Source organism: Balaenoptera borealis, assembly GCF_965194805.1.
Source record: "Balaenoptera borealis genome assembly, chromosome: 1".
NCBI lineage: Eukaryota > Metazoa > Chordata > Mammalia > Artiodactyla > Balaenopteridae > Balaenoptera > Balaenoptera borealis.
The window spans coordinates 93,466,496-93,491,294 of NC_138860.1; the positions used below are offsets into that span (position 1 = coordinate 93,466,496).

Sequence of the window (24,799 nt, forward strand, 5' to 3'; positions counted from 1 at the left end):
ACCCCCTGGTTTCAGACTTGAGCTACTAGACACAATAAATATTGTGGGTGCTAGGTACCTAGGTTTGAGCAATAAGACAATGAGTTCTGTTTTCAACATATTGACTTTGTTTTCTAACTTTCTCCATGTACTACAATATAACTGATGCTTTTCCAAAGGACTTTAGTAATACTTTTAAGCAACTCATTTTGTTTTGTATAAATTTAACCTATCAGACGGAACAGTTTCTGATAAAATTACATTTTGAGCTAGAAAGGATGATCCAGTGTAAGGCTTTCATTTTACATGAAACAGTCTAGATACCCTAAAAAAAGATAAAATACTCCCTTCAAGAGATGATACCAAGAATAAATGCACAAGATAACCCCTGGGGGGAATAATTGATACATTTAATTAATATATTTTATAAGTTGAGGGTATAAATTCAATATTCCAATTCTTTTAAGTTTTACAACAGTGAAATATTCAACTATGGTCTTTTTTCTGTATTGAAAACAAAATGCTATTCCTAGTATTAAATTAACTTAAAATCACAGTATTTTATTTAATCAGATCCAGTCTTTCAAAATAATTGTGCTTCCATAGAATTTCTCACTTTCATGTATTTCACATGAAAAATTTTTAACGTTAATCTTATTCTTACAAGGATTAAAATATTTGTGGTAAGGTTTCAGGTTTTAAGAACTTTATTTTTTCTGCAAAAGATTTTTCTTCCAAAATTCATAAGCCATATTTACCTCTCAGTAAAATGGTTTTGTGTGATGCTTATGTAGAACAAAATTTTTGTGTGTTTGTACACAAAACTTAACACAATGTTTTTAGCAAAAATTTATGTGGGAAATTTCTTGAGCTAAGTACATGAAATACCTAATCACTGTATGAGAACCCACATGGAACACGCCTCAAGATTGTCCCTCTGGAAGATGGGGAGGCTGAGCCGTTTATGACCAGACTCCCATGCCCAGGAGGGTTTGAGGCCTGCCCTCTCGTGACAAGTATCCATGTGCAAGAGAAACAGTCAGTGTGCAAGGCACTGTCTTCTGCACGTGCAGGTGAAAGTAGATGGACTAAAGGGACACAATGCAGAGCATCAGTGATGTCTGTTACAGCCTGAGTGCTGATTTCCTGGCTGTGTTAAAATTCATCATGCTGTCCACTTATGTATGCATGCTATTCTTCAGTAAAAAAAAGTTTATTTAAATATTTTTGTAGGAAATGCATGGACTACAAAGAGGGTGTCATTTCAGAAAAAGAATAAAAACTGAGATGCCTTACACTTAAGATCAAAACTTTCCCCAACTGTTTTGGCTGGAGTTTCAAGATGACCCAATCCGCTTTTGCTTGCTTCACCAACCACAGCATCTCAGAGTTCCTGACATGACATCAAAGTTTCAATGATATGGAGAATGATGCTGGCCAGGCAGTTCAACTCAGGCTTACAAATATAATTATTTATTTGGTCACTCACTCACTTGTTCACAGAGTATTTGCTGAGCTCTTAGTTGGTTAAGGACGGTGCATGGCACTGGTGATAAAATGATCAAGTTCTTTCTCAGCCTTCAAGGAGCTCATAGACCAGTAAGGAGGACAGATATGTCAACAATTAAAAAAAAAAAGAACTTTATTTTTTCTGCAAAAGGTGTTGGCAAAAATGTCAAAATATTGTCTACCAGAATGAGCATTAAATTGTGCTGAATTTCCCAATATATGTTAACATATTTTGTCATTTTAATTTTTTCAGTATCATCTTGCCATGACAAAATTTTTAATTGGGGCTTATAAAAGATCTCTTTTTTAAAGACATTAAGGGACTTCACAAGCGGTCCAGTGGTTAAGACTTCACCTTCCAATGCAGGGGGTGTGGGTTTGATCACCGGTCGGGGAGCTAAGATCCCACATGCCTCGGGGCCAAAAAACCAAAAAAAACATAAAACAGAAGCAATATTGTAACAAACTCAATAAAGACTTTAAAAATGGTCCACATCAAAAAAAAAAATCTTAAAAAAAAGACATTAAGAAAAAGTAAGAGTTGAACGAAGCTTTGTTCCTCTTTAATAATTTATAAAATGCTATAACAGAAATAAGTTTAAAATGTTAGTTCCTTATCCACCAATCTAGCCTTAAAGAGGTTCACAACTGCTTTTATTCTGATTACAACTGTTTCCACTAAATAATCTCTTTTATGTCTTCAAATAATCTATATATTTTCATTCAATTTTCTACTAAATGAAAATAAGGAGAGTTCCTTCAGGTAAGAACTCTATTTAGTACTACTCCCTCTGAACAAACCATGCAGTAACAATAACCATTGCTTCTTTGGGGACGAATCTTGAAAAGAATACTAGATGTCCCTCTAGTGGTGGTCCTATATTCCACAAAATTTGATGAGCCCTTGATGATGTCCATTTTATGGCGATATATTCGTAACAGCAATTCTGTTCATGTTTTTCAAATCAGTATCCTGTGATCATAGCGTAAACAATCTAGATTTAGGAAGTTTAAGACAAACCACAACATTCTAAAATTTCAGCAAAGTGAATACAAATTCCATTTCTCAGAGAGTAAACTAGCCAATTTGGAGTCCTTTGTTTTCCAAATGCTAAGTATTTCTAAGTAGTTGTGATTCAGTGTTCTCAGTTCAGTGAGCCTCCCTATGAGACGAGCAAAATGCTGTAGGTCTTCTGGATGATAAATTTTTGAATATTTGTACAAAATTTGTAAAACTGGTTCTTGTAAATTTTCCACATGTTGCTTATTTTTAACGCACGGACGATCTGAAAAACATTATCACATATATCTTAATGAATATTGGAAAATGGTAGAAGATAATGAATTAATTTAAAACAATACAGTTTTAAATAATAAAAATAGCAAATATTTACTGAACTTTTAATATATGCCAGATTTTATGCCAGGTAACTTGCTTCTATGCAATGTTTTATTTAATCTTCATAATACTCTATGAAGAGTATTTCTTAATGATTAGACAGCATTCACTCATCCAGTCATTGTGCTGGAGATACAGCAGTGAACAGAGACTAAGCTTCCTGCCCTCATTGAGCTTATATTTTGGGTCTGGGAGGAGTAGGGGAGGAAAGAGACATATACACATTTTTTAAATAAAAATATATGACCACAATAAGTGAGAGTACAGGATAAGAATGGGGGGGGGGGCAGTAGCTATTTTTAAAAGGGTAATCAGAGATAAGATGACATTTAGCAGAGATCCAGGATGGTGAAGAGGGAGCCATGAAACTATCCAGGAAAGAGCTTTCCAAGCAGAAGATTTGTCAAGTACAGTAGAAGCTGTGGAAGGAGCCTGTTTGAAATTTACAGGGAACATATGCATCGAAAGCAGTGTGGCTGTGGTGGTGTTAGCAAAAGGAATAGTAATAGACACTGATAGAAAGAACTTTGGCTTTAAACTGTGTAAAATAGAAAGCCATTAAAGGGTTATGAGCAGAGGAATGACATAATCTGGTTTATGTTGTCAAAGAATCACTCTGGCTACTCTATAAAGAATAGACCCTAGGGAGGCAAGGGCAGAAACAGGATAGTGAGTTAGTAGTTTTATTAGGATGGCAGGGACAGGGACAGTAAGAAGTGGGTGAGTTCTGGATCTATTTTGAGGCTATAGCCAACAAAACTTGTTGCATATTTGATAATGGGTATAAGAGAAAAAGAAGTGAAGGATGACTTCAAGAATTTTGGCTTATACAACTTGAAGGATGGAGATGCCATTTAGTAGAGACGGAGGAAGAATATAGGAGAATCAAGGGGCAATCAGGAGTTCACATTCAGACATGTTAAATTTTATATGCCTACTAAACATCCAGATTGAAATCTTGAGTAGGCTATTTAATGGAGCTTAGGGTAGCAGTCCAGGTTGGTATATAATTTGGGAGTTGTCAGCCTCTAGATGGCATTTAAAGCCATGAGATAGGATGAAATTTCAAAGGAAGTGCACATAGGAAAAAAGAGAACTGAGGCCTGGGACATTTTAACATTTATCAGTGTGGGAGATGAGGGGGAATTAACAAAGGAGACAGAAAGAGCAGCAACTGAGTAGGAAAACCAAGAGAGTGTAATGTCCTGGAAATCAAGTGTAAAAAAATCATGTCAAGAAGGAGGGAGTGATCAACTGAAGCCAAATGTTAAGTGTTCTAAGAAAGAGGGAGTGATCTGCTCTGTCAAATGTAGCTGACGTGTCAAGTAAGATGAAGACTAAGAATTGACCACTGGAATCTGCCATGCCAAATTACTGAAGATTTTGGTAAGTTATGGTGGAAGGGAAAGGAGGGGACAAAATCTGACTGTACTGGGTTCAGAAGTAAATGAGAAGAGAGAAATGGAGGCAGGAGTATAGACAACTCTTAAATTTTTTTTTTTTTTTTTTTCTGCTGTAATGTAGAACAGAGAAATAGGAGAATAGCTGAAAGGGGATTTGAGGTAAGGGCAGACACTATAAAACTCTTAAGAGGAAAACATAGGCAGAACACTCTATGACATAAATCACAGCAAGATCCTTTTTGACCCACCTCCTAGAGAAATGGAAATAAAAACAAAAATAAATAAATGGGACCTAATGAAACTTCAAAGCTTTTGCACAGCAAAGGAAACCATAAACACGATGAAAAGACAACCCTCAGAATGGCAGAAAATATTTGCAAACGAAGCAACTGACAAAGGATTAATCTCCAAAATATACAAGCAGCTCATGCAGCTCAATATCAAAAAAACAAACAACCCAATCCAAAAATGGGTAGAAGACCTAAATAGATATTTCTCCAAAGAAGATATACAGATTGCCAACAAACACATGAAAGGATGCTCAACATCACTAATCATTAGAGAAATGCAAATCAAAACTACAATGAGGTATAACCTCACACTAATCAGAATGGCCATCATCAAAAATCTACAAACAACAAATGCTGGAGAGGGTGTGGAGAAAAGGGAACACTCTTGCACTGTTGGTGGGAATGTAAATTGATACAGCCACTATGGAGCACAGTATGGAGGTTCCTTAAAAAACTAAAAATAGAACTACCGTATGACCCAGCAATCCCACTACCAGGCATATACTCTGAGAAAACCATAATTCAAAAAGAGTCATGTACCACAATGTTCACTGCAGCAATATTTACAATAGCCAGGGCATGGAAGCAACCTAAATATCCATCAACAGATGAATGGATAAAGAAGTTGTGGCACATATATACAATGGAATATTACTCAGCCATAAAAAGAAACGAAATTGAGTTATTTGTAGTGAGGTGGATGGACCTAGAGTCTGTCATACAGAGTGAAGTAAGTCAGAAAGAGAAAAACAAATACCGTATGCTAACACATATATATGGAAACTAAAAAAATAAATGGTTCTGAAGAACCTAGGGGCAGGACAGGAATAAAGACAGACGTAGAGAACAGACTTGAGGACACGGGGAGGGGGAAGGGTAAGCTGGGACTAAGTGAGAGAGTGGCATGGACATATATACACTACCAAATGTAAAATAGATAGCTAGTGGGAAGCAGCCACATAGCACAGGGAGATCAGCTCGGTGCTTTGTGACCATCTAGAACAGTGGGAGAGGGAGGGTGGGAGGGAGACGCAAGAGGGAGGAGATATGGGAATATATGTATATGTATAGCTGATTCACTTTGTTATAAAGCAGAAACTAACACACCATTGTAAAGCAATTATACTCCAATAAAGATGTTTAAAAAAAAAGGCATTTTTTTATGATGCAAGAAATTACAGCATGTTTGTAAGCTGAAGGGAATGCGCTTATAGAGAAGGCTATTTTGATGAAAATTGGTACATTTGGAATCAATGAGTAATAAAATAACCACAATCTTCATGATTTCATTGCCAAACTTAATCCAAATTTTTACTGCTAAATAGTTTTTTACCTGAAAAAAACACTGTTGTGGCTGCAAGCAGAGCATATTCAGTATTAGTAATACTAAGCTCACTCATTCTTCTACAGAAGTAATACAGTGTGGTAATAAATTCTTCAGCAATACCTAAAAAGATTAATATCAAATGTATTTTCATCAGAACACAGTGCAGACTCATATTGCCATTATCATATTTTCTCAAAGCAGTATAAGAAAATGAAACATGTCTGACAAATTTTTTCCATCCAATACAATATTTTGTATTATATGTAATATTACCAGTCAGCATAGCAGAAGGACAATCTTCATTGCAAAATGTTTCCATAGGATAAATAGCACTTCTATCACCACTTTGATCATGACAATTCAGTGAATGATCTGAATGATCTGATATTTTCATAGTAGCTAGTTAAGGGAAAAAATATAAAGTCTGATTTTTTTAAATCTTTATTTGGATAGTAGAGTCAATCTCTCTAATCTCTGTTAAACAGGAAACATTCCCAACAAATGGTATCTTTATAATTTTTATTACTGAAACATGAATCTAGAATAATAGTTCGCGCTTTATATAAACATTATATAGAAGACCCTCCAAAAATGTGTTTTCTATGATGCTATATAAGAAGAATGGCTTTCTTTAAAAGAAAAACAAAAGCTAGAACAATGAATTGGAAAACTATAAACCACTATTATGAAGTACTTATTTGTACACTAACTAGTACAATAAAAATATAATAAAAAATAGCTCAATGTTATATAATCTGTTGCTAAATTTAATAGTAACTATTAACATTAAGATTGAGTTAGTTGACCTTTTTCACTTTCAGAAGTTGATGAAAGACATTCTTTTTGACTGTAAATTTGGGCCACATGAAGGAACATCACTTCAGTTTTTGATCCCTTCTGTAATGCAGTCTGATCCTCATTGGTCAAATTTTCAAATCCTTTATGAAAAGATCACATAATTGTTTGAAATAAATAATGAAAAGATAATTTTCAGGTATAGGATTTAACATTTTTATATTATTTACTTATGATATGAATCCTAACTGTTCCCTTAGAATAATTACGATTCCACATGGTAATATTTTGGGGCACTTTCATCAGAACCAGATAATAATAATTTCCTATGGCAAGAGCAAATTATACACAGAGCCTTGAAGAATTTATTTTCACAGAGAGTTATCTGTGCACGTAACTAGATAGCTAAGTTTTGGCCAACAGTGGCTTCACCTTTTTTTTTTTTTTTTTTTTTTGGTATGGTACAGGGAATTTTGTTTCATGTTTTAGCTAAAAAACAAAAACAATTTATTTCCCAAAATAAAAATAAAATAAAACATACAACCAATCATAGTTTGTCTTAACTCGAAGTCTTTGAAGTCACTTGAATAATATTTTAAAATATTTATATTTTCATCCAACTGATTGATTAAAGCAAACAAAGTAAACATGTTTTTAAATTTAGAAGCAGTTTTGGTAGAAAAATAGAGGGTTTTGTTTTCTTAAAATGCCACCTTCCTTTAAAACAAGGAACTTTTTAAATATTACGTATTAAATTACTTTAATTTTTTCCAAAGATAAAGTGATTACCTGGGAGTCTCTTGGTGAAATCCATTAACCTCTGTATATGTAGGACAACTGTCTCTGAGAGTCGCAAGAAGATCAGTTCAGGATTTGCATATCCCTGCAGCTAACCAACAAAAAGAAATAAGATTAATAAGTTTTTTCTTTCAAATAACTGTTTAAATTTTAAACTTTTCTGATTAGGCTGTTATTTTCTAACATAATGAATTACAAATTATTTCTTGCCAGTAATGAACACATACAAATTTTTCTGTTTCTTCTAATGGAATTGCATATTTTTGATGAGCGGCCACGATGTTGTTAATGAGCTGATGTTCCTCTTGAGTTAGTTCCATGCTCTCCTGAATCTGTAAGAAAATACAGAGGGAAAACTATAATGCATACCTATTAAACAAGACATCAGCATTAAAGAAACAAGAAATTTTTTAAGGAGAGTCTTGCCACTTTTCCAGATCTAGTGGTAGGTGACACAAGCTTGTTGTTTACCCCTTCCTCTTCCACTTTGATGTTAGAGTAAAAATTATTCTTCTGCTTAAAGTTCTTTCGAAGTCTCTTTGATCTGCACTGGATTTCTGTGAGCAAACCTGTGATATTACAAAATTCACATAAAATATTTTGGGTACAACAAATAACATTATAGGATTTGATGAAAATTGTCTTACATTGTACACATGTGTGATCATGAACTTGCCTTTTCACAAAGAACCTTTCTTTTTTGGTAAGCATGTACAACAGCAGTTAAATTTGCTACATTACTTACTTCTTTTCCTTCCACAACTACCTGTCTACTTAAAACTACACAGTCATCCTAGACATAAATTAAAAATTAATTTTGCATCTCCAAATTATAAATTTAGACCTTTTTATGTTAGAGAAATTTCCACATTAATTATATCTTGGAAGCAACAGAATGTTAATTGGTACATTGAAGGGAAACCACTAATTTAAAATTCTGCTTTTTGTAGATGAATCATATAACTTTAGGTTAAGTAATATAAAAATACAAGGATTTCCAGTTAAGAAGAAAATATGATTATTACCAAAGTTAGAGCAATATAGTGTAGAACAGATTTTATGGAAATAATTACCTGGATTGGTAACTGGCTATCCTAATTTAGCAGTTGCTGGAGAAATAGCTTAAATCCAGACAAATATGTTATGTTCACATATGTTCAAAATAACTTGGAGAACGTAAGTTCCTAGTAAGGTAAGAAAAACTAAAATCCCCCTAAAAAAAAAAAACCACAATGGCACTTACATTCTTCCAACATTCCTACTGCCTTACACTTTTTTAGTCTGCACTCTTGACATTTTCTACGCATGTACATATCCATTTCACAGTGACCACCATTCTTGCAACTATATACTGCATTTTTGGTGATGCTACGTCGAAAAAACCCTAATAACAAAGCAGAGTTTTAAAAATTTTACTATTAGGTATTCTTAGCTACTTGTTTTTAACCTTCATAGTAAAAGTAATCAAGTTAACTAAATTATTTCAATAAAATGTTTTTTCCCTCAGTAAGAAGGTTTGGTTTAATATACATTTATCTGGATAATTGTTTTAATCCTCTCCTATTTGATATATCTTATTCCATGGTTGTTCCTGTCAATAATCTATTTGGAAATTAAACTAAATAATCCCAACACATTAAAACAACTCTCTATTTTCTATGGTTATAATATACCATCTAAAAGCATTTTAAAACTATATTTTACATAATATCATGATTCCATGACACATCTCTCAAGGTTAGAAGGAATATGTGCTCATGTAAAATAAAACTATAAGGAAAGCCTCTCTTTTTCTTGCCTCACATTTCTACCTCAACTCATAAAGGAAGAGATAATTTCCAAACTTACTCCTCTGTCCTTCTTCCTTTTTAGCACTTCCCCAGATGAGAACATATTGCTAATTTATTTAGTCCAAGACATTGAATGGGCCGTTTTGTGTGTGTGTGTGTGTGTGTGTGTGTGTGTGCGTGAATGCTGGGGAGAGGTGTGGAGAGTCTACATTTTCCTAAATCCATGCATAGCAGTCTCTTCCCATTTCCTGTTTCATTTCCCATTCCTATGCAATAATCCCTGCTATCTTCCTCTTATTCCATTCCAAGTGAAGTTGATAAAGTTAGTCAATACCCCAATTAGAAGCCTGCCATACTCTTTCTGTAGACGTGCTTGAGAGTGGGAGTTTCATGACTTAGATTCAGCAAAGGGAATAGAAACCTCAGCTTAGGCTTCAGAACTATGCCTCATTCTTCAACTTAGTTTTAACAGCAAGGCCCTGCATTTTAAGAGTAAGCAAATACTGGCCCAGCTATTCTACTCATAAAGCTGGTACCTCCTTTCCCTTAGTCTTCGTTTGGCTAGTCTATGTGTGGCATGAGTGTGAGAGTCTGACAATAAGACTTCACCTTGAACTTCTAGACACGTTTACCTAGTGCTGTCCTGATCTAATCATTTCCAGGTTCTGCTCCAATATTTCATTTGTGAATTTTAAAAATGCAGAAGTGGAACTTCCCTAGTGGCGCAGTGGTTAAGAATCCACCTGCCAATGCAGGGTACATGGGTTCGAGCCCTGGTCCGGGAAGATCCCACATGCCGAGGAGCAACTAAGTCCGTGCACCACAACTACTGAGCCTGCGCTCTAGAGCCCGTGAGCCACAGCTACTGAGCCCACGTGCCACAACTACTGAAGCCCACGTGCCTAGAGCCCGTGCTCCGCAACAAAGTGAAGCCACCGCAATAAGCCCACGCACCACAATGAAGAGTAGCCCGCGCGCAGCAATGAAGACCCAACGCAGTCAAAAATAAATAAATAAATAAATAAATAAATTTATTTAAAAAAAAAAAATGCAGAAGTGTTTCAAAACCTCAAAACTTCATCAAGGACTATTTTACTCTTCGAAAATACCAATATCAATGATGATCTTCAGTGGCAGACCTCCCACATGTTTTCAAAAAAGCATTCCTGGGACTTCCCTGGTGGTCCAGTGGTAAAGAATCCACCTTCCAATGCTGGGAACGCGGGTTCGATCCCTGGTTGGGGAACTAAGATCCCGCATGCCGCGGGGCAACTAAGCCCGCCCGCCTCAACTAGAGAGGCCGCGTGCCTCGAACTACAGCGTCCACGTGCTCTGGAGCCCAAGCACCACAACTAGAGAGAGAAAACCCGCACGCCACAACTAGAGAGAAGCCCATGCACCACAACAAACAGCTCGCGCAACGCAACAAAAGTCCTGCATGCCGCAATGGAGATCCCTCGTGCCACAACTACGACTCCACACAGCCAAAAATTTAAAAATAAAATAAAATAAATAAATATTTTTTAAGAAGCATTTCCAACAAATAGACTTAGATAGAATCTTAGAAGTCATTTAATTGAAATTTCTTCCTAATTCACGAATTATACCAGCCATATGAGATGTAATAGTTAACATTCAGATCTTTTTAAAAGACATTTTTTATTCCAACATCAGATTCACCTAAGAACATGGAAACTTTCTGCCACATATATATTTTGAATTTTATATTTAAATGTAAAAGTCTTCATCAAAATTAAAAAGAAAACCAAATCAAAACTTCGTTAAATTCCATTTTCACATCTTTGATCCCACAGATTGATCACCTTTAAACATATCAATGGCTCTCCTTGATTTTATTTTTCACATTTTAAAGAGAGTACTCTTACATGCTTAAAATTTCATGACTCTTCAGTGAACACTAGGATTAAAGTTTTAACTTTATCCTTACCTTTGCAACCTTCACAAGTAAGTGCATTGTAATGATATCCTGATGCTTTATCACCACAAACTACACAGAGTTCTTCCTGTCCCTTAATACGAATGGAAGAATGAGTTATTCTGGACCTCTTTATTCCAGGGTAACCATCTTCAGCATCGTGGGCAACCACGTAAGTGGATTTATTTAATTCACAGGAAAGAAGTCCATACTCTCCACCACTGAACTGTGGATCCAAGCTATAAGTGTTGAGATGACTTTGTAAAGATTGGGACTGTACAGCTGGAGGAAACTGGACAGTAGAATACTGGCAATAAGGTGATTCTTGAAAATCAATGTCGTACAGCTGATAATTGATTTGTTCTGGCAAAATATCTAGTTTTTTTTAACACACACACACACACAAAAAAAAAAACAAATGGTGAGAGTCAAGTTATTTTTCAAATTTCAAAGAGTTTTACACTCAAAGAACAGAGTTAGTTCAACATGTCCACTACACCCCAGGGACTTGCTGTCCGGCATGAGAGGCAGACAGTAAACTGAATTGCAATGCATGATAAATGCTGCCACCCCAGAAGTATGCAGAGGTTGCTCAGGAGCTGGGAGAAAGCGTTGTTAATGGCTTACATACCAATGCAGTCTATTTCCTTAAGTAGAGATGAATATTTCCCAGAGTTTGAAATGAGAGCTTTTCCCCAGCTTCTGTATTTTCTTTGTTGTGAATAAAATTGTTTTCAGTGCAATCAGATCAGTAAAGAGATGAATTAATAAATTATCCCACCCCCCCCCACCAAAAAAAATCAAACTAAAATACAATTATACCAGTTATCTGGTTATTTCAAGCAAAAAAAAAATTCTTTAAACTCCCCATTTAATATACCTTAACACTCTCCTTCGCCATTTGTAGACCTGATTTAAATTACTAGTTTCTTTTCTGTTTTATTGTCTAGCAATTCAATTATCTGGTGATAAACTCACCTACCTCGGAGGGTGACTGTAAGAATGAAATAAAATGTGATATGCAAAAGCATGTATAAAATACAAAATGATACTTAATGAGTATCTTTATTGTTATTATCAGAAGCCCCCAAACACCAACTTACTTTCTGTTTTCAGGAGGATTACTGAAATCAATCCAGAAAATTGGCTCCAAAGAGACCCAGGAATACTTAGTTGCTCTATGTCTGTATCTAGTAATATTTGTACTTTTCCTGGTGCTGAATCACAAGGTGATTAGACCTACTCTTACCCTCAAAATTCTACCCCCAAGATTGGTAAACAGTATAATTTCTATTAAATCACATAAATTATTTGCAATCTTATAGCATCCAATCCAATGCAAAGTGTTGAATAAATACCAATAACAGCCTGATATAAGAAGAAAAGTTATCAGTAAAAACAATGTAACTTTTATTTAAAGAAGAGGGCCCTTCTTGGCTGAGTATCAAAAGACTGCAGAATACTGGCTGATGTTCCATTGGCATTGAAATCAGAGTTCAAAGTATAATATAAAGGAAAACTGCATTTAAAATTCAATTCATATTATAATCTTGGTCTTTTTGGAGAAAAATCCTATTGTCTCTTGCACTCTGTTTTCTATTTCTTTCCCTTTGATAAAAATCTTATATTAAGATTAAAGTTTCAAGTACATTGAATAACTACTCTGAACTACATTTTCTAAATTGCATGTGAACTAGCTTCAGCTAACCCCTAAAAATAACTTATAATTTGCATGCTAATTCTATTTTTTAAAATTGAATACAATTTTAGACTACTGTGCTTTTTCTTCTTTACATTTGATTCTGGCTTACAGCATTTTGGTATTTCTGATTTTTGAAAGTAATTATATTCTCTGGTAGGGAGTAATTGAAAGTCTTTGGTTCATTTGTTAATTTCTTTTTTAAAAAACCTCTGATTAACCATAATTCCCACCAAAAAAAAAAAGTTTTATTAACTATTATACTGTAGTTTTTTGTTACACACCGTAGTACTGCACTGGTTCAGCAAGACAATACCCATCAGATGCAGTGACATAAGTATTGGCCATTCTCTGGTCCAATTTTCACTTCTTCATTAGTAGATGCTAAAATAGAACCTGAAGGAAACAAAAATTTTGTAGACTTTTTGAAAGTATGATTATCAAATCAGTATGATTTTATAAAAGTATAATACTGTTTTTGAAAAATAAAGAATTTAGCAGACTTTATACAAGACATTTATATTTACACTTTAACTGGAAGAATATTGATTTTTCATATCTCTACATACCAAATTATTTAATTTTGACAATTTCTTATTGCTCAGTTCTTTAAAATAACTTAAATCTTGGTAATAATCATTATGGCTCTTGAAAGGGTACCAAGCTTTGGAGTTAGACTTCATACACTGCCTTTACCACTTATTTATGGGTCATTTTTACACCTCCCTGAACCTTAGTTTCCTCATTTGTAGAAGAGAAAGAATGAAACACACCTAGCCAAGTTATTGGGAGAGTTTAATTAATGTGTTTAAAATCCAGCACAGTTCTTGACTTAATAACTGAGTCCTATAATCATTATTCTAATAGTTTCACTAGATCTCAGTGTTCTAAATTTAGATGAATTAGGAAGAAAAAATACACTTTTTCATGAAGGAAATTAAAGAGTAGGAAAAGAATGGCTTTCATAGCACTTTATTTAATCTTCTAAGTCCTTTGTAAACATTTTTCATAGCACTGTGATATGCTAAGTATTAAAACATTAATTTTGGTTCTATGTGACTAACGAAAATGGTTTTTTGATTACTGAAAAAGTGTTTTATTTTTAATAGTAAAGACTAAAAATCATAAGCTATTATGAGGGAAAATTATTCAAAATCTAAGATGATCCCTTATGGGAAAAAAAACTATTTTTGTTATTTCCTAGGTAGGAATACTGCATCTTTGAATAGACTTAAACAGGAAATCACAGTTAAAGAAATTGGAAATTATTAAAAGAAAATAAAGGTCACTCTAGAGTCCATGATATTTTATAGCTTTATCCTCTCTATTCGAAAGTAAAGACTGTTTTCACCTTTTAAAAGAACCAAAAAAGAAGAAAATGGGTTTTAAAACGTACCAAAAGATATACATGACAAACTTCTGAGACAGCTTCTGAGATTATATTGAAAAATCTTTTACTTAGATTTACTTCTCATGTGATGGGGTCATGGCAAAGGTTTCTACATACGTGAAGATGATTAAAATAGTAATATCTCTGCAATTTGTCTCCGGTATTATTTAATAGGCTCTAGGTTCCTTTAAAAGTACTTAAATCTCCCACTCTCTGACAGCATAGCAGCAGTCATGTAGAAGAAGTGCTGAATGGAACAGACGAAGCAAAAGTGGTGCCCCCAAATAAGTGCACTTTCAAAATGAAGTTTTCCTTGAAAAGTAAAGACTAAAATCAATAGGATCAGTATTACAACAGGTTAATTAGCTCTCCATATGAAAAGAATTCTAAGTGCTATCAGTTTAATTTGTGTCATCCTCTTTAGCAATAATCCTGTTTAGTTCTTCCCAAACTTCTCTTTTGAGTCTCCATTTGATTTTAGAAAATTCCAAATGAATGTGAAAACTTGAGGTTGTTACTCACCCTTCCTTTAAAATTCCTGCTTTTAGCATTAGGCTTTATATAATATTAAATAAATATCTGAAAATTAAAAAGTATTTGGTACTCCTTTTTTTTGCTGAGCAAGATTTCTTTTAAGAAATAATATAGAATAAATTAGAGGTAGCACATTAAAACAAAACTGGTAATATCCTGGCAAATACACACAGAAGTATCTTACAACAATGCTGCTGTCAGGGTTCATATCATAAATAACAATGTTCTCAAACCAAGTCCTTCCAATACTGATAAATAAATGCCCCAAAATATTGTCTAAAGCAGAAATGTCTTTATCAGTTTATGGACTACAGGCATACCTCAGAGATACTGCGGGATTGGTTCCAGACCACCAAAATTAAGCAAATATCACAATAAAGCAAGTCACATACATTTTTTTATTTCCCAGTGCATATTAAAAGTTATGTTTATTTTATCCTGTAGTCTACTAAGTGTGCAATAGCATTATGTCTTTTAAAAAAATACCTTGTTAAAAATACTTTATTGCTTAAAAAAGTAATCATTATCTGAGCCTTTAGCAAGTCATAATCTTTTTGCTGGTGGAGGGTCTTGCCTCAGTGTTGCCGGCTGCTGACTGATCAGGGTGGTGGCTGCTGAAGACTGGGATGGCTGTGGCAATTTCTTAAAATAACTATGAAGTTTCCCTCATCAATCGACTCTTCCTTTCATGAACAATTTCTCTGTAGCATGCACTGCTGTTTCATAGCAGTTTACCCACAGTAGAACTTCTTTCAAAATTGAAATCAGTCTTTCAAACCCTGCCTGTGTTTTATCAACTAAGTTTATTTAATATTTTAAATCCTTTGTTGTCATTTCAACAACCCTCATAGCATCTTCACCAGGGGTAGATTCCATCTCAAGAAACCACTTTCTTTTCTCATCCATAAGAGGCAACTCCTCATCCATTCACGTTCTATCATGAGATTGCAGCAATTCAGTCACATTCACGCTTGACTTCTAATTCTAATTCTCTTGCTATTTCCACCACAACTGCAGTTACTTCCTCCACTGAAGTCTTGAACCCCTCAAAGTCATCTATAAGGGTTGGGATCAACTTCTTCCAAACTCCTGTTAATGTTGATATTTTTACCTCTTCCTATGAATCACGAATGTTCTTTTTTTTTTTAAGGTGTGTGTGTGTTTTTTTGTTTTTTTGTTTTTGGCCTCAATGCATAGCATGTGGGATCTTTGTTCCCCAAGTAGGGATCGAACCTGTGCCCCCTGCAGTGGAAGCGTGGAGTTTTAACCACTGGACTGCTAGGGAAGTCCCTGAATGTTCTTAATGGCATCTAAAATGGTGAATCCTTACCAGAAGATTTTCAAGTTACTTGATCCAGTTACATTAGAGGAATCACTAGCTGCGGCAGCTATAGCCTTACAAAATATATTTCTTAAATAATAAGACTTGAAAGTCAAAAGGCATGGGCTGTAGAATGGCTGTTGTGTTAGCAGGCATAAAAACAACATTAAACTTACTATACATCTTCATTAGAACTCTTGGGTGACCAGGTGCATTGTCAATGAGCGGTAATATTTTTAAAAGAATCTTTTTTCTGAGCAGTACATTTCAACAGTGGACTTAAAATATTCAGTAGACCATGTTGTAAAGAGATGTGCTGTCATCCAGACTTTGTTTTTCCATTCACAGAGCACAGGCAGAGTAGATTTAGCATAATTCTTTAGGGCCCTAGGATTTTCTGAATAGTTAACTGAACATTGGCTACAACTTCCGGTCACCAGCTGTATTAGCCCCTAACAGGAGAGTCAGCCTTTCCTTTGAAGCTTTGAAGCCAGGCATTGACTTCTCCTCTCTAGCTATGGAAGTCCTAGATGGCATTTTCTTCCAATGTAAGGTTATTTCATCTACATCTGTTGTTTAGTGTAGCCACCTTCATTCATTACTTAGGTACATCTTCTGGATAACTTGCTGCAGCTTCTTCATCAGCACTTGCTGCTTCACCTTGCACTTTTACGTTATGGAGATGGCTTCTTTCCTTAAACATCATTAACCCACCTCTGCTAGCTTCAAACTTTTCTCCTGAAGCTTCCTCATCAATCTCAGCCTTCATAGAATTGAAGAGAGTTAGGGCCTTGCTCTGGATTAGGCTTTGGCTTGAAGGAATGTTGTGGCTGGTTTGATCTTCCATCCAGACCACTAAAACTTTCTCCATATCAGCAATAGGGCTGTTCCACTTTCTTATCGTTTGTGTGTTCACTGGGGAATCACCTTTAATTTCCTTCAAGAACTTTTCCTTTGCACTCACAGCTTGGCTAACTGTTTGGCACAAGAGGCCTAGCTTTTGACCTATCACAGCTTTTAACATGCCTTCCTCACTATGCATAATCATTTCTAGCTTTTGATTTAAAGTGAGAGACATGAGACTCTTCCTTTCACTTGAACACTTAGAGGTCATTGTAGGGTTATTCAGTGGCCTAATTTCAATATAGTTGGGCCTCAGAGACTAGGGAGGCCTAAGGAGAAGTGGGCAGACAGGAACCAGGCAGTTAGTGGAGCAGTCAGAACACGCAGCATTTATCAATTAAGTTCACTTTATATGGGTGTGAGTTCATGGTGCCCCAAAACAATTACAATGGTAACATCAGAAATCAATGATCACAGATCACCATAGCAAATATAATAATAATGAAAAAGTTTGAAATATTAAGAGAATTACCAAAATGTGACACAGAGACACAAAGTGAGCTAACTGCTGTTGGAAAAAATGGTGCCAATAGACTTGCTCAGTGCAGGGTCGCCACAAAACTTCAAGTGGTAAAAAACCCAGTATTTGCAAAGTGCAACAAAGCAAAGTGCAGTAAAATGAGGTATGCTTGTAGTTATAATCCAGGGCATGTATGGGACATAAACATAAATAGGCCATTGATTAAAATATGCCTTTTAAAATATGAACTATTTTTCTCTTTTATATGCTTATAGTAATAGTTGCATTATTTTCTACATAAAATGTTCACTAATTAAATTTTTCTTCAGACTTCTAAATGTCTAATAGAAGTATTATAATATGTATCATGGTAAAACAAAACTTTCAGAAATAATATGCTTATAAAATTAGTTTAAAAACAAATTATTAATAACATAGAGAGAGGTATGTAATCAAAAACTTCCTATCCAATTAAAGTAAAGAGAAAAATTACAGTGGGCTTGGAATGATTCTGTTTCATTACCTTCCTAGTAAATATTTATTTAAAGAGAAAATAACTTAGTTAAGAGAGGAGATTTTATCAAGAGGATCAATTTGGCCTGTGTAAAGTCTATTTTTTTCTTTAACAAATATAACTTTATCAAAAACCATATTTTTCACAGATTGTGATAGCTATTTTACTGAAAAGATGAGTAATCGCACAAATGAATTTGCATCTCCTCTGCTTTAACCATAAATTGTTCTTAGTAAATCTTCACGTCTAAAACCTTAACAGGAAAAACATATTGATTACTGAGAACTATATCTATATGTTAAAGAATTTCACAGTTTTCATATTTTTACTCTTGTAATATATGTCATTTGAATCATGAATAATGCATTGCTTATTGACATAATTGACATAATTGAAAAGTATATTGCTTCGCAAAAAAAAATTTTAGTTTTCCTAGTAGCATCTACTAAAAAATGAGTGATAGTGTTATATGACACATAATTATAAAAAGGTTTTTTATGGTAGTGCTTCTTTGAGCCAGAATTCTCTGAGCTTATTGGAACCAGGAAAAATGAAAAGAATATATTTGAATAATAAAACAAATTAAGGCTTCTTGATTCCTCCATAAGTATCTGTCCTTTAACTTTTGAATACAGGGAGGATTTTATACTGTGAAGTCTTCTCATACTTTTATTATACAGCTTTATCAAGATGTAATTTACATAACATCATATTCATTCTATTAAATTCACTGTACAGTTCAGTGGTTTTTAGAATATTCAGAGTGTGAAGCTATTACCATCATCTAATTCCAGAGCATTTTCGTCACCCCAGAATGATCACCCCATACCTGTAAGCATGGCACCTCATTCCATCCTCCCCCCAATCCCTGACAACCACTAAGCAACTTTCTGTTTTTATGGATATGCCCATTCTAGACATTTCATATAAATCTAATCATACAATCCATACATAGTTTTATATGAAAAAAGTATTTAATTAATATGTTAAGTAATTTTCACAGTATAAGACAGAAAGAAAATAGATTAAATATTTAGAAAATTCATGACTATGAAAGTAATATTTTATATACTTCAGAAGTATAGAAATATTTGTGTGTTTATTTCCACAATCTGACATAATTATATCATCATAAAATTTTCAACAAAAGTATAATTCCCTGAATATATCTTTATCAGAATTTATTTCAAGTGGTTTGAATTTACATATAACCTATTGCTTCAAAAAATAAAATATTTTATCAATAAGTTCTTTATTTAAAAACAAGTTTAATTTTTAAAATATAACAATAAACATTACTGTGAAGTGACTTATCACATCAAATGTCAAGTCCATCCATAGTCTAAAATTATCTTGTCAATCTTTAGGAAAGAACCAAATTATTGTATAATCTACTTAATTAAATTTCTTATTTTCAAGGGGAAAATGCTTTTTATAGCTTGACTATCATAGTAACAATAATTGTCTTACCTTGCAAAAATTAAGTTAATGTTAGTGGAAACTAAAGATCTCAAAAAATACCCTCTAATTTATTAACATCTTACAGTTTAATAATGAAGTGAGTTGTCAACAAAATTAGCATTCATATTTAATTTAGACAGTATAAAATACATTTTTCTTATTTTAGAGAGAACAAAATACTCACAGTTCAATGATGTTACTAGAGATTGTCCTTTTCTTCACAGAATGAGTATAGATAGATTTAGCAATGACTTTAACTTTCCATCTGAAGCAACTGAGCCTTTTCCCTATTTATCAAGGAGTGGAAATAAGGGCACTCTGCATACGTTTACGCTCTAGACACTCTGCAGAGCAATGCTTCAGCTCTATCTCAGAGACAAACTTCCCACACAATCCTCTCGGGTCAAAGCAAGGGCAGTTACAAGCTGACATAAATCAAATAATAACCAGATCATCAGGGATAGAAGCCTTTGGGACCTTGAGGTCACACTCTCCCAGAGTTCCTTATTGTTTATTTAATACATACTTTGTTTTCATGATTGAATTTGACATTCTTCCATTCTGATTACAAAAAATTGGGTCTCTACAAACTACTGAGTAATATATACAGGAAGGAAAAAACCCCTTCATTAAATTCAAACTCCACTAATACAGGTGCTATAACAATTCAACTTGAAGTTTATCTTTTCATTACCTATAAAAAAGGGAATTTGTTAAACCAATTAGTAATGTGTAATAATAATTCATAGATTGCTGCAATGTTAGATGTGTACAAATCATCTAATCCAACTCTCTCATGTTTTTGGCTAAGAAAAACTGCAACACAAATAGATACTACTCCTTGTTCAAGTTCTCATAGCTAGTTAGTAGCAGAGATGAAACTCAATGAAAATCCAAGCAGTTGAACAGGATATATAAATAATTTCATTATGATTTTTTTAATGTCACATAAATAAAGTCTGTTAGATACCAGGCTTAGAGTCTTATTCCTTTAAGGCATTTCTACAGAGGCAAGTTTACAAATGTGTTTTCTACCACTAAACTCCATTCTCCTGGTCACACCATCTCTGACCTGATGACTGACTTTTTTAATCTGACTCTATACTCTTGTCTCAGTCCTGCCCAGTTCCACTTGCATGTAAACATGGCATAGCCTCAGTATGCACCTCTACCTTTCCTGGTATCTGATCTTGTCCACCTCCAGTTTCTGACTTCAAACTATAATACTGATGATGAATTCTTCAAGGGTCTTCATCTACTACAGAGCAGAATTCATGATAAAATCTGCAAGGCATGTCACATGGAGTTTTGTTTACTTTTTAAAATAAGAGGCTCTGTATCTGTGAATTTTAATTGGTTAACCAAAGAATAACAATCATGCCATTATAATTCATTTGTGTTGATTCTAAAATATTCCAAAAATAGGCTCCAGATTATGTCTTAAAAGAGGTACTCTCTACTAGCAACCTTACATTGAAAAATAGCAAAACAACTACATGAGCCTGGAAATGATGAGGTTCTATGTCAATTTCTACTGCTTCACCCTAATATGTAAAACTTTTTCCTCAATAAATGATAGAATAAGTAAAAAAAAAAAAGAAAAGAAAAGAAAAGAAAGAAAGAAAAATAGCAAAACAAACATATAGTACTTGATATTTTTTAAAAGCAATGCTTAACTTCTAAATATTTATCGGGAACATTTGTTTCTTAAGAGAACATATTTTTTAAAGAACTTTAATCCTTTCACTATTAGTATTCAAACATCAGGGATAATGTATACAATTTTATTGCTTAGGTAATTCCCAATTTTAACCTCTGTTTATAAGCAGAATTATTAGCTTCTGTATTTAAAAAATACAATTTCGAATGCTCAATGATTCAAACTTTTCACTTATTCATATCATCCTGACCACGCATACCCTCAATCCCATACCAATTATATCTGCGATATTACAATTCATTGGCAATCAGCTTCCTTGTTTAGTTTTACAAAAAATGATTTGGGAATTCCCTGGTGGTCTAGTGGTTAGAACTTGATGCTTTCACTGTGGTGAACCGGGTTCAATCCCTGGTCGGGAACTAAGATCCTGCAAGCTGTGTGGCCGCAGCCAAAAAAAAAAAAAAAAAAAAAGATTCATCCAGAACTTTACAGTTACAAATTTTTACATGTACTTCCCCGGTTTATAATAATACTCTAGACTTACTGTGGCATTAGCATAGTGCTCATTCCAAGGTACTTAAAGATATGTGCAAATATATCTTGATATTTTAAAATAAGGAAAGCAGATTTATATTTTTCAAATTTTACACAGGCTACTGTCAACCGAGCATTCTACTTGTAATCACATGGTTCACTGATATCCCTTAATATGCATAAATGAGGAAATTTCTTGAAATTTATTCTTTTTATACTGTCACTCAATACACAGGTGGCCTATATTTATAAATACATGTCATTTAAAATAAATATTATCATTACATTATCAGTAACAAATAATCTAAAGAGTTACAAGTCTAACCCACGTGTTTGCTGTATAATTAGGAGCATCATTAGGGAAGGCTCTATGAGAAAGTGACATCCAAGACAAGACCTAAAGGATGACGAAAAGCCAGCCACAGGAAGAGCTGAGGGATGAATGTTTTAGAAGGAACAGCACACCGTTCTGTGTTGGCTTGTGTAACACCAAAAGAAGGTCAGTGTGGTGAATGGTGACAGAAGACAGGAATAGAACAAGATGAGACTGGAGAGAAAATAAAACCAGATTGTAAGAGCCTTAGAGAGGTCTGAATTTTATTCTGGGTATAACAGGAAATCATTAAAGGATTTTAAGCAGAAAAGACACATAATCTGAAGTATATTTTTTGTTTTGCTTTATTTTGTTATTTTTTTTAATTGACATTTTGATTGAGATCATTGTAAATTAACTTGCAGTTTTAAGAAATAATACAGAGCAATCATGTGCTTAATCTAGTTTCCCCCAATGGTAACATTTTGCAAAATTGTGGTACAATATCACAACCAGTATATGGACATTGATAAAAACCACCTTATTCAGAGTTCCCCAATTTTACCTCTGTTTATTTATGTATGTGAATTAAATTCTGTACAATTTTATCACCTGTAGGTTCATGTAGCCATCACAGAGTCAAGATACTGAATAGTTCCCATATCAGAATCCCTCATGTCACCCTGTTTTAACCACACTCACCTCCTTCTTCCCTCTCCCCATTCCTAACCTCTGGCAACCACTAATTTGTCCTCCATTTCTAAAAATTTGCCTTTTCAAAATGTTATACAATTGATCATACATTGTGTAACCTTTTATGATTGGCTTTTTTTCCTCAGCATAATTCCCTGGAGGTTAATCCAAGTTGTTGTGTATATCAACAAACCACTCATTTTCATTGCTGAGTAGTAGTCTATGGTTATGGGTGGACCACAGTTTAAGTATTAAATAACCTTGGAAGGGCACATGGGTTAATTCCATTTTCTGCTATTGCAAATAAAGTTGCTATGAACACTCATGTACAGATTTATGTGTGAACATAAGTTTTCATTTCTCTGGAGTAAATGCCCAAAAGTATAATTTCTAGTTTTATGATAATTGTGTATTTTATCAGAAACTGCCAAACTTTTCCCAAATAACTGTATAATTTTATATTTCTACTAGCAATGTATGAGTGAATCAATTTCTCTCTGTCTCTTCCAGAATTTGATATTGTCACTATTTTTAATTTTAGCCTTTCTGATAGATGTGTAGTGATATCTTGTGGTTTTCATTCGTGTTTCCCTCGTGGCTAATCATACTGAACATCTTTTTCTCAATATTTATTTATTTTATTTATTTATTTTCCTTTTTTTTTTTTTTTTGGCTGCGTTGGGTCTTAGTTGTGGCACACGGGATCTTTGCTGAGGCATGCAGGATCTTTTCGTTACAGCACGTGGTCTCTTCGTTGCAGCGCTCAGGTTTCTCTCTAGTTGCAGCACTCGGTCTTCTCTGTAGTCGTGGCACGTGGGCTCTGTAGTTTGCAGCATGCGGGCTCTCTCGTTGAGGCACGCAAGCTCAGTAGTTGCAGCACGTGGGCTTACTTGCCCCACGGCATGTGGGATCTTAGTTTCCCAACCAGGGATCGAACCTGCGTCCCTTGCATTGGAAGGCGGATTCTTTACCACTGGACCACAAGGGAAGTCCCCTGAACATCTTTTCACATTTTTTTTTTGCCATCTGTATATCCTCTTTGGGGAAATGTCTGTTCGTGTCTTTTCCCCATTTTCTAATTGAATTGTTTATCTTCTTATTGTTGAGTTTTGAGGGTTGTTTATATATTTTAGATACTAGTCTTTTGTTGCATGTGTGGTTTGCAAACATTTCCCCTAATCTGTAGTGTGTCTTTGCATCCTCTTTACAGGGTCTTTTGCAGAGCAAAAGATTTTTGGCCTTTTTTTTGTTTTGTTTTGTTTTGTTTATTTAACATCTTTATTGGAGTATAATTGCTTTACATTGTTGTGTTAGTTTCTGCTGTATAACAAAGTGAATCAGCTATACATATACATATATCCCCATATCCCCTCCCTCTTGAGCCTCCCTCCCACCCTCCCTATTCCACCCCTCTAGGTGGTCACAAAGCACCAAGATGATCTCCCTGTGCTATGTGGCTGCTTCCCACTAGCTATCTATTTTACATTTGTCAGTGTATATATGTCCATGCCACTCTCTCACTTCGTTCCAGCTTACCCTTCCCCCTCCCCACGTCCTCAAGTCCATTCTCTAAGTCTGTGTCTTTATTCCTGTCCTGTCCCTAGGTTCCTCAGAACCTTTTTTTTTTTTTTTAGATTCCATATATATGTGTTAGCATACGGTATTTGTTTTCTCTTTCTGACTTACTTCACTCTGTGTGACAGACTCTAGGTCCATCCACCTCACTACAAATAACTCCATTTCGTTTCTTTTTATGGCTGAGTAATATTCCATTGTATATATGTGCCACATCTTCTTTATCCATTCATCTGTCAATGGACACTTGGGTTGCTTCCATGTCCTGGCTATTGTAAATATTGCTGCAGTGAACATTGTGGTACACGACTCTTTTTGAATTATGGTTTTCTCAGGTATATGCCCAGTAGTGGGATTGCTGGGTCGTATGGTAGTTCTATTTTTAGTTTTTTAAGGAACCTCCATACTGTGCTCCATAGTGGCTGTATCAATTTACATTCCCACCAACAGTGCAAGAGGGTTCCCTTTTCTCCACACCCTCTCCAGCATTTGTTGTTTGTAGATTTTTTTTGTTTG

General features: G+C 34.5%; 1 protein-coding gene across 3 annotated transcripts; it reads right to left on the bottom strand.

The window, feature by feature from the left end:
* Positions 1–2,521: 2,521 nt before the first annotated feature.
* LOC309617276 (bile acid receptor-like) lies at positions 2,522–24,799 on the bottom strand. Of its 3 annotated transcripts, none has more exons than XM_082369358.1 (10): positions 19,693–24,799; positions 13,210–13,321; positions 11,239–11,601; positions 8,744–8,884; positions 7,972–8,069; positions 7,728–7,832; positions 7,492–7,591; positions 6,714–6,845; positions 5,914–6,306; positions 2,522–2,774 (listed from the first exon to the last, which is right to left on the bottom strand). In XM_082369358.1, exons 2-10 carry the CDS (start codon positions 13,271–13,273, stop codon positions 2,527–2,529), a joined length of 1,644 nt encoding a protein of 547 aa, XP_082225484.1. In that variant the 5' UTR covers positions 13,274–13,321; positions 19,693–24,799; the 3' UTR covers positions 2,522–2,526. The 3 variants fall into 3 exon arrangements, with proteins under 3 accessions (XP_082225484.1, XP_082225485.1, XP_082225483.1); XM_082369359.1 differs by lacking the exon at positions 19,693–24,799 and having other exon boundaries at positions 5,914–6,027; positions 6,181–6,306; positions 13,210–17,413; XM_082369357.1 differs by lacking the exon at positions 19,693–24,799 and having other exon boundaries at positions 13,210–17,413.

Excerpts from the sequence above, each read along its gene's own strand:
- LOC309617276 (XM_082369358.1), bottom strand. The coding sequence starts at position 13,273 with ATGGCCAATACTTATGTCACTGCATCTGATGGGTATTGTCTTGCTGAA. Across the intron at positions 8,885-11,238 it reads TACTTGTGAAGGTTGCAAAG|GGTTTTTTCGACGTAGCATC; the intron begins GTAAGGATAAAG and ends CTTTGTTATTAG. Across the intron at positions 7,592-7,727 it reads TAGAAGAAACAGAAAAATTT|CTGCAGGGATATGCAAATCC; the intron begins GTATGTGTTCAT and ends TTTGTTGGTTAG.